This window comes from Mercenaria mercenaria, chromosome 16, assembly GCF_021730395.1.
Source record: "Mercenaria mercenaria strain notata chromosome 16, MADL_Memer_1, whole genome shotgun sequence".
Lineage (NCBI taxonomy): Eukaryota > Metazoa > Mollusca > Bivalvia > Venerida > Veneridae > Mercenaria > Mercenaria mercenaria.
The window spans coordinates 56,372,118-56,383,402 of NC_069376.1; the positions used below are offsets into that span (position 1 = coordinate 56,372,118).

Here is an 11,285-nt window from a genome sequence, read left to right on the forward strand (position 1 = left end):
GATATGCTTCGGACAAAGTTTTCATTCTTGTATCCTTTGACCTCCAAGTGTGACCTTGACCTTAGACCTACGGACCTGGTTCTTGCGCATGACACTCCATCTCATGATGGTGAACAAATGTGCCAAGTTTCATCAAAATCCCTCCATGCATGAAGAAGATATGCTCCGGACAAAGTTTTCATTCTTGTATCCTTTGACCTCCAAGTGTGACCTTGACCTTAGACCTAAGGACCTGGTTCTTGTGCGTGACACTCCGTCTCATGACGGTGAACAAACGTGCCAAGTTTCATCAAAATCCCTCCATGCATGAAGAAGAAATGCTCCGGACAGTTTTCATTCCTGTATCCTTTGACCTCCAAGTGTGACCTTGACCTTAGACCTACGGACCTGGTTCTTGCGCATGACACTCAGGCTGATGATGGTGAACAATTGTGCCAAGTTACATCAAAATCCCTCCACGCATGAAGAAGATATGCTCCGGACAAAGTCATTCTTGAATTTGACCTTTGATCTCTGTGACCTTGACCTTAGACCTAGGGACCTGGTTCTTGCGCATGATACTCCGTCTCATGATGGTGAACAATTGTGCCAAGTTACATCAAAATCCCTCCATGCATGAAGAAGATATGCTCCGGACAAAGTCTGGACGCCACCCGCCCGATAACCCTTCCGCCCGCCCATCAGGGGTGTTCCCATAATACGTCCCGTTTTTCAAATGGGCATATAAAAATCACTTTTTTCAGTATTACCTAGATGCAGTAGTAGAGATAGTATCCACTGACTCCATGATTCTGTGTAGAGCTGTGTCAGTACCGATAGTCATATCTGTACCACAGAAATCATTGTCAATAGAACCAACCATCCCGACAATGTTCAAGTGGCTACACTCATCAAATTGCTCCTTTGTTATCCGCCCTTAAAGTGTCACAAAATAATCCAATAATTAGCAAACAAGATATCTAATATCTCCCTTCAAATCTCAACAAGAGCTGTCTGATGACAGCGCGCTCGACTATTTCGAAGAATTGACTGAAGAATGGGGTCAAAATATTTCCACGGATATTTAGACAAAAGAAATAAATAGATTTGACAAACAATGTTCCTGTATTACTTTGATTTTGATGAGTCTTGCACTAAATGGCAATACATGAGGCAATTTCAAAGTCCAAAAAGGGCCATAATTCAGTCAAAATAGTTATGTACTCTTGCCTACAGATGAAAATCATAATGATAAACAAGTGTTCAAAGTTTAAAAGCCATATGTCAAATAGTTTTGACAAAACATGGACTTGTATGAAAACAGAACCAATTTCAAAGTCCAAAAAGGGCCATAATTCAGCCAAAATAGATGACAGAGTTATTTTCTCTTTCCCACAGATAGAGACTATTATACTAAACAAGTGGTAAAAGTTTCAAAGCCATATGTCAAACACTTTACAAAAAATATGAACTGGTACGAAAAACTTAACCAAGATTTTTAAGTCAAAAGGGGCATTAATTCAGCCAAAATCCTTGATGGAGTTATGTACTCTTGCCTATAACTGGACATGGTGATGGTAAACAGGTTTTGAAAGTTTCAAAGCTTTATCTCAAAAGACTTTGTCAAAATATGAACTGGTACGAAATATTAACCAAGATTTCTAAGTCGAAAGGGGCCATAATTCAGCCAAAATCGCCGATGGAGTTATGTACTCTTGCCTATAACTGGCCATGGTGATGGTAAACAAGTGTTAAAAGTTTCAAAGCTTTATCTTAAAAGACTTTGTCAAAATATGAACTGGTACGAAAAACTTAACCATGATTTCTAAGTCAAAAGGGGACATAATTCAGCCAAAATCCTTGATGGAGTTATGTACTCTTGCCTATATCTGGCCATGATGATGGTAAACAAGTGTTGAAAGTTTCAAAGCTTTATCTAAAAAGACTTTGTCAAAATATGAACTGGTACGAAAAATTAACCATGATTTCTAAGTCAAAAGGGGCCATAATTCAGCCAAAATCCTTGATGGAGTTATGTACTCTTGCCTATAACTGGCCATGGTGATGGTAAACAAGTGTTGAAAGTTTCAAAGCTTTATCTCAAAAGACTTTGTCAAAATGCGGACTGGTACAAAAAACTTAACCAAGGTGTGACGCCGACGCCGTGGTGAGTAGGATAGCTCTACTTATTCTTCGAATAGTCGAGCTAAAAACCATCAAATAAGTACTAGTAAATATTTATTTGTTACATAACTAAAGAGCATTAATCACTCTATATTATAATAGCAAACATGACACAGAGTGATACTGAAAACTGTGCAAAAATTAAAATATTGCATATTTTTCATGCTTTTGTTTTCTTACTATTTTGTCAACAGCAATAGCTTTATTACAGTTTTGTACTTGATTCTCCACCTGCAACAAAGTCATGGTAAGTATAAATATCATACCTACCTGCATCAAAAAGTTTGTCTAGCAGACTGGGCCATTCTTGTCTAAATATATTAGCTCCTGTCAGGCTTCCGTCCCCTCCGATAACCACAAGATTTATTATCTTCCTACTGATGAGATTCTCCGCCGCCCGCAGTCGACCCTCAACTTCCCGAAAATCTTTACATCTGGCACTTCCAATAACAGTACCTCCCTATAAACAGAACATGTTGGATATAAATAAGCGTTTAAAACTAGAAGATGCTTTTGTTGGAAAGCGCATGTCTCCCACAATGCATAGTAGTAGTCATAGGCAAGAAGTCAATAGAGGACAGGAGCGAAAGACAAAGTCTGTGTATTCCATAAAAGGAGGTCGATTGAGAAGTGATAAATGGGCGTGACTGATTGAATCTGACCTGGAGCGATTTTCGGCTGCACGTCCAATCAATTTTCGGCCGCATGTCAGTCATTATCAGAGTGTGTGTAGTATGTCGATTGTGAAGTAAAGATTGATAAATGCGCGTGACTTATTGGATCATTACGCCACTTTAACACGCCTCCCTGCTAATCAGCGAATCTCCCGTTAATTATCGCAGGTAGAATCAAAAACACGAGTAGAGGTGCGAATATTGTAATTGATTAAATTTATGTTAATCTGTCGGGTAAGAATAAACGGCCTATTTGTTACACGTGTGTGTCAAACATTGGGCACCTTTTATTGAATTGCAATTAGTGGTACAGGTAGTATTTTTAATTGGGCCGGAATCGTTTGATGACAAACTCAGGTTGGAAACAATTCGATCGGTGAGTAGGAATTTGAAATGCAGCAGTACAGGTAATATTTTAAATGAACCGGGATCGTTTGATGATTATCCCAACTCTCTGACTGTCATTTACTATGTAAGTCCTATCATCCTATGAAGTTTGAAGGTTCTGGGTCAAATTGATCGAAAATGAAGTGTGACGGACTGATGGCCCCTGTGATCTGACCTTTGATGGAGTGACCCCAAAAACAATAGGGGTCATCTACTCTGTAAATCCTATCACCCTATGAAGTTTCAAAATTCTGGGTCAAGTGGTTCTCAAGTAATTGATCAGAAATGGTTTTCCATGTTCAGGCCCCTGTGACCTTGACCTTTGATACAGTGACCCCAAAAACAGCAGAGGTTATCTACCCCATAAGCCCTGCCACACTATGAAGTTTGAAGGTTCTAGGTCAAATGGTTCTCCAGTTATTGATCAGAAATGAAATGAGACGGATGGACAGGGCAAAAACAATATGTCTTCCCCAGTGTAATAAAACATAACAACAGTACCAGTCTGAAGTAAAGTCATTTATCCATAACATTTAAAAAGTTGTTGAATATATATTTTATCATAAAGCATTCAGGGATTTCAATTCATTTTGAGGAAATTGGCCAAGCGAACAGGACAGTCAAAGTGCTGATCTGCCATTTACACCTCTGAATGCCTCTTTATGTTTCAAGCTAACAATACTGACCAGCTGCATTATACCAGAAGAGCTTGCCCAGGTTGCTTCCACAATATTGTCCCCTCCATCCACCATGCCCTGGTAACCCTGAAAAGACAAAAACAAAAACTCCATAGATGAACCATCTTTATGTTTTGTTGTTTATTTGGGTGATATTTTTGTCTGTACTCAGGGCCTTTAAAAATGCACCAGTAAATAAAATGCATTTGGAAAACTTTATCCCAGAACACTTCTCTAATGCATATATTTATGAAATAAGCTAAAAAAATAAGAGTATTAAGGTGGTAATTTTTCTGTGCTAAATGAAGTATGTTTACCACTCATGACGCTTACATTAAGATTAGTTTAATTCAAATATATAGAAATTTGGTTGTCATCAGACAAAAAAATATAAAAAATATTGAATACCTAAGGTATTACACTATTAAAAGATAAATAAACTGAGTAACCAGTTCTTCAAATGATAAAATATTAAGTTGATTTTTAAGTTGCAAAACACCAATATAGTTGATGTGGACGTAACTTCAAACGTTCATGTGGTGGTGTGAAATGTTGGACCCCACAGCATCTGCCTGTCCAGTACAACTTTTGTGACTGTCCCATATCTAAATAACTGAATTGTGTTTCTATTGTCACTATTATAGCGTTTCAATAAAAGATTTTGATAAAGACCTACTTCTGAGAAGAATAAAAGTCAATACCGATTTTGGTTAGAACACCTTTAATTTACTAAAAGTCAATACCAATTTCAACTTAATAAAATTTAACTATTTGACTTATAATTTTACAAAATATTGATATTAATTAATAGACTGTTAATATAATAAAAGTAAGGCAATTTTGAAATCATGAATTTGTAACCAGCTTCAACATGCAGGGCTTTTTCACCCTATCTCATGGGGCCGATCTTCGGCCCCATTCCCAATGCCAAATATGCTCTATTTTTCCCAATCTGGAGCAAAAAATTCCCAATCCAATGAAAAATTTCTCAACTGAAATCAGTTACTTTCTGTTTTTCAAAGATAATTTTTGCACAATTCGTTTTGTTTGCCGAGAAAATCAAACAAAATGTTGGAAAAACCAACTCGTTTCTATTTTTAGTAACATAACCGTCTGCAATCTCGACAAAAAATAATTACATGATTTTGCTGAAGAAAAGTATGATTTGTATGCAAAAACCTCTCAAAATGCATAAAAACACAAATATTAATTGAATAAAGTACCCAAAACAATGTCATGTTGACAGGTAGTTCTTACACCATTAGAATTAAATTGTCACATATTTTCGCGACCCAGTTTTTTACACTCGAAAATACACCCACTATGCCATTCTACTTTTTGGATAATTTCAGTTATAACTTTGGTGAAAATGAACTGTAAACAAAAATTTTAACATGACAAATGTAGAGTTACTGTATTTTTAGGCACTATTGGAAAACAATCCTGAAAAAAAATTCTCAATTTCACAAGGGGATACTCTCTACCAGCAAAATTTAAACTGAAGATTTAAACTAATATTAATTAAAACTCACTTAATTTGTCAGTATATTTTCCCAAATTTGACAATTTACCGCGTTAAAAATTCCCAATATGACCAGGGGCCTTTTTTCCCAAAACCCCCTGAAAAAGCCCTGACATGCAATAACATTTCATTTTTGTAGTTGTGAATTAAAGCACAAGCTACATGTGCACAGGTGACAACAGTCATACTTCAGGTAAGACAAGAGAAAGCACCATACTGAATCAGTTTCAATGAATAATAATAAGGGAATATCAAAATATCTGAATACAATATGAAATAATGAAATCATTGCCATACATGGATGAGGTGTTTTACATAATTATATGCAAATGCACATGTCTGTGCTACATGCAAAATTATGCATGTTACATGCAGTTATAATGTACACAAATACATTATATGTATTACACATTTATCTCCATTATATGTAATAATAATTCACACGTGCATGTCTGCACTACATGCAAAATTAATTAACATGAAACAACAGACTCCATCATACCAGGTTGATTCAAACTGAAACCTAAAGTAACTGCTTGACTGCTAATTTGTAAACTAGACTCTTCTGCATGATCAATTTTGTCTTTCCATTTCGAGGGCTTGGTGCAAAACTATTGTAAGTGTATATAAATAAAGAACAAGATATAATAGTTTTGTGCCAAGCCCTCGATTTGCATTTCATCACAATCCTTGAGCAAGACATAAATAATATAGTGCAGGCATGACTTGTACACTTGAGCAAGACATAAATAATATAGTGCAGGCATGACTTGTACACTTGAGCAAGACATAAATAATATAGTGCAGGCATGACTTGTACACTTGAGCAAGACATAAATAGTATAATGCAGGCATGACTTGCACACTTTAATCACAAAAAGGCAGGCTGTTCCCCCACCAGCAGTCAAAGAGTTAGATAATTTTGCAAGACACAGAAAAGTAAGAATGCCTGAAATATTTACCTCTTTAATGTAGTAAGTTTTACAGCCCAGGTATGAACCCATTCTGACAACGGCTCTTACAGCTGAATTCATCCCTGAAAAGAATACATCAATGAATACAGCAATAAGTTCAAACTATTCTGTTCCAACACAGTAGTGCTATTTAGGCCTGATGCGATAGCTGGGGCTGCTGATCTGCGGTTCAAACTTTGAAAGCCAAATGCAACTTTTCATTTCATGGGCACAGAGCAGACAATGCGTCAGTATCAAATATAAAACTTGTGATGAGCATGTACATGTATACATGAAGACAGTGTTAACTGAAACTGGACTGTGTTTAATTGCATCCATTATAAATCTTTAATATTAACTTGTTTTTTCGTTTGAAGGCAGCTTTTAATACTTTTTAACATGGAATATAAGGAATATATAATGAACTGTAAACTATATTATTATCATTATATTAAACCTGTGTGTTTCATTGTCTCTTATAATTCTAAAATTCATAAGAAAGAAAAAGAATACACCAACATTAATAGGTAAGAAAATATATGAAAGTAAATAAAAAACTTCCAATGTGTAAAAAGTAAAAAAAAGTTTTGTTTTTTTCTGTTTTATTTGATATTTATTAATAAATGTATTATAAAAAACAATTAAAATTTACTAGATGTGTCTCCAAGGGACACATGTTAAGTTAAGCACCTGGTGTTTTCTTTGGGTTTTCACTCAACTAGGCCAGACTTATGGTTCTTTAATGAATGAAAAATACACATATTGTTCTTAAAAGTTTGTGTTGCAAACAGCTTAAAATACTTCACACAGTCCTGAAACCATGTACAGTGACAGGAACCTGTGCCCTATGGACACACATCTAGTAACTCTGGTCTTGCAAAGTGAAATAATAAAAAGACTTGGGTGCACAAATTCACATGTTGGATAATATTCCTTGATGGTTTCATGACTCCATGTGTAGTATTTTCAAAATATATGCAACATTAACTTTTTAGCATTTTTATGTGTATTTTTCATTAGGTCAAGGACCATAACTCTAGGCTGGTTGAGTGTAATCCCAAACAAAACACCAGGTGCACAACTTCACATGCCATGTAACAATCCCCTAATGTTTTATTAGTGTAATACTTTTTGAGATACATGTGACACAAACGTGTATGCCCATTAATGGATTTTTTTGACAATCAAGGGTCATAACTCTGATCTGACTGACAGAAATCGGGAACAAATCCCAGGTGTACAACTTCACATGCTAAATCAATATTCCTATGATGTTTCACAACTCTAGGTCAAATACTTCTTGAGATAGCATGTGCAACTCAAACCTTTATGCCCATTTAAGCAAAGTTTTGACTAAGTCAAGGGTCATAACTCTGTTCTGGCTGAGGGATCTCTCTTAGTAGCAAAATCCCAGGTGCACAACTTCACATGTCAAATTATATTCCTGTAATGTTTTAATAAACCTGGTTCAAATACTTTTAGAGATATATGCGAAACAAACTTTGGCCCTTTTAATGCATATTTTTTATCAAGTCAAGGGCCATAATTAAAACCCCTGGTGCACAACTCCTTCTGCTGAATGAAAATCCTGTGAGGTTTGATGACTCTGGGTCAACTTCTTTTTGAGGTACATGTATGCATGACACAAATTCTGACAGATGGACTGACAGATGCTTTGTATACGGTAAAGGCCATGTAAGTTCAGATTACTTGAAGCACTCCTTTTCCCCCCAATACTGCATTCTCATGAAAAAAGGTAGTATCTTAATCACCTTAAAACTTTAAAAAAAAAAAAAAGAAACTGCCAAGACTCGGGCATTAACAGGCTGCAATTACTTCTATCCTTCTTTTACTCTTATTTTCAACAACCCTGTCACTTACGGTCAGGTTCTCTTTGTTGCATGTACATTTTTTATCCTTGCTAACCACCAATGCACACACACTGACCTAGTAATACTCCCAAAAGCTCATTAAGGCAGTATTAGCCTTACTCATTTGGCTTATCAGAATGACTTATTTGATGATCTGATATTTTAAAGTTGCCATTCCTCTAAGCCTTACCCGTACCTGCATTTTACTGTTAGGAAAAAGAAGACATTAAAAAAAGTCATAAAATCCAGGTCAGACTTACTTGCTCCATTAAATTAAATACTAATATTCATGTATAAACTTCAAATGGGTTGAATTTAACACATAATTTTAAATAACAGACTTATATCTTAGGAAATATGATGTGAACAGGTGCAAGGAGATATCTACCCCGACACCGATGTTTATATACACAGCAGACTGCCGATGACACTAAATATCTTAGGAAATATATGATATGAACAGGTGCGAGGAGATATCTACCCTGACACTGGTTTCGGCAATCTCCTGCTTTAACACCCCGGGGAATCAGCTCTACGGAATGAATAACATTGTCACAAAATGGTTAGTTACAGACTCACATTCATTCCATAGAGCTGATACCATGATGCCTAAATTATTTTGAAATTTTTTATCTACATTGTCACAAAATGGTTACCCAGTAGTTACACACTCACATTCATTCCGTAGAGTTGATACCATGATGCCTGAATTACTTTGAATTTTTTTATCTTCTCAGTCACTTTTATAAACTCCTGGTTTAGCCCCTGGGGTCTAAACCAGGAGTATATATAAGGCAATGATGACGGACTTTGCAACATTCTCAGGTCCATTCTTATAGACGAGTAGTCACAGTATAATTTCTATGGAATGAATCTATTTGAAATTATGAAAGTTAGTTACACAAACACATTTATTCCGTAGAGTTGATACCATGATGCCTAAATCATTTCAAAATTTTTGTCTTTTCCCATTGTGTTATATATACTCCTGGTTTAGCCCCCATAACCACCATCATTGCTTTATATATACCCGGGGGCTAAACCAGGAGTAAATAATAGTGACTGAGATAGTGAGAATAAAAAGAAATAGAAACAATTTAAGAGTCACTGTATCAGCTCTATGGAATGAATATGAGTGTGTAACTGTCACAAGATGACCAGTCAGGGGTGTAACTGTTTCAAGTTATCGCAGTTTATAACCCATTTGAGTTATATTTTCATAACTTGTTTCAGTTATCATAAAATATTACAAAGCCCTCTTGTGCCAATTCCTCATTTTGAATGTGACTAATGCAATTATTTCTTGAATCCTTGAACTCTTATCTATAAAACTCTTAGCATCCCATTATGCTTATCAGGTCATGATCAGACTAAAAGAGAATTTGATTAACCACAGATTGCTACTTATTTCACTGTATACCGTATTTTCCCGTATTAACGCCCTCGGGGGCGTTACATTTTCCAAAGAGGGGGCGTTTATTTGAGGTAAAAAAATAAAAAATGAAAATTTTTACGAAACTTAAAAACATCGTTCAAACTAGCTGTAAAGTGTTTCTGTGTTGTTTAATCCCCCCAAAACGTAATTATTTGGCATCCAATTTAATGCAGTGTGTCTTTTATGCATTTAAATACGGTACCTCGTGTATTCCATGTCTGGCTTTTTGACACGCTCGCGACACTACACATTACGTCATGACCCAAACAGCTGTGTACTCCGATAACATTTTCCTTAGTACATGCGGGTAGCTAATTGCGCAATACACAATGTCAATGGTTTGACACGCTGCTGTGCCTGCTTTTAAATTAAAAGTTCTTAAAACTGCCGAAGAAAAGGGTATATCATAAACACATTGCTGCAAGTTTGTTTAAAGTCGGCAGGAAGCGTGTGCGCGAGTGGTGTAAAAACAAATCAAAAATGTATTTACCGTTTAATTTTCTGTTACGTACCGTACTTAGTACAAATGTTTTGGACTTACGGTACATGGACTGTTTAAAAGTGTGTTTAATTTTTAATACATTGGACTTTAGTACTGTAAATTACTTATTATGTGGACTTATAAAAATGAGGTAGGTGATTTTTTCCCGTTCTTGTTGACTTTTTTTCCCCCTCCAAAATGGGTGGGGGGCGTTAATTAGAGGGGGGGCCTTAATTCGGGAAAATACGGTAGGTCACTTTGTGAGAACAGCAAAAAGACTTTTTTTGAATAAATTACCCGAGTTAATTTGTATTTTATAACTAATACAGGTTACAAAATGCTTGAAAAAATAACTGAAATAGGTTACATAACTTAAAACAGTTACACCCCTGACTGATGACAGTGATGTATTTCATTCCGTAGGAATAGTCTCCACGGGGTCTAATCTGGTAGATTGCCAAAAAGTTCCCAACGGATTTCATTGGGGATTTTCTAACAGAAATATGCAGAAGTTGCCAGAATAAGTTTGGAATTGACATGACGGCAGACAGTCAAAAGTTATCACGCTGTCCTGAAACGTCCTAAGGCAGTATTCAAGTAAGATAGAAAACTAAAGTTGGCCTAGTTTTATAATATTACAGAACATATGCAATCTTCAAATATGCAGATTAAGAGTTGTCAATTATATTTAAAACTGTAAATGTGATATTTCTCCAAATTAAGTTTGTCTGAACAGTGGTGAGCAAAGTCTAGAAGCAGTTTTAAAGCAGATGCTGCCATTTTTTTCTGATTGCAAAATTAAGGTGGCAACATCCGATATACAACAAAATGCATAAAATACTTAATTAGATTAATTAAATAATAACCTTGCGAATCTCCACCGCTGGTGAACACCCCGATTGCCCGACCGGCATAGACGCCGGCCTGAATTTGCTGACCCTCTCGACCTGGAGTAGCCATTACGCTGTACTTTCTGCTATCCAAGCGCCGCGGTGGTTCCCGTTGTGGACTTGCCATGTTTGGATTCTATCACTAATCAAATGGTTAATTTCATTGGAAGAAAAGATATTATTGCTTATTCTGCATCCAAACGACCTTCCGCTGTAGGCGTCCTTGACATTA

General features: G+C 36.0%; 1 protein-coding gene across 5 annotated transcripts in view; it reads right to left on the reverse strand.

Moving 5' to 3' along the window:
* The window catches only part of LOC123540419 (ATP-dependent 6-phosphofructokinase, muscle type-like), a 59,061-nt gene extending 47,776 nt beyond the window's left edge, over positions 1 to 11,285 (reverse strand). For all 5 annotated transcript variants that reach the window (XR_008367901.1, XM_053527164.1, XM_053527163.1 and 2 more), the window contains exons 1-5: positions 11,030 to 11,285; positions 6,386 to 6,459; positions 3,911 to 3,988; positions 2,434 to 2,623; positions 750 to 915 (exon numbers count right to left, since the gene is read on the reverse strand). Coding sequence is in view for 4 of the 5 variants with exons in the window: in XM_053527164.1 (XP_053383139.1) it covers positions 750 to 915; positions 2,434 to 2,623; positions 3,911 to 3,988; positions 6,386 to 6,459; positions 11,030 to 11,180 (659 nt within the window). In the remaining variant the exon portion in view is untranslated. The remainder of the gene's footprint in view (positions 1 to 749; positions 916 to 2,433; positions 2,624 to 3,910; positions 3,989 to 6,385; positions 6,460 to 11,029) is intronic.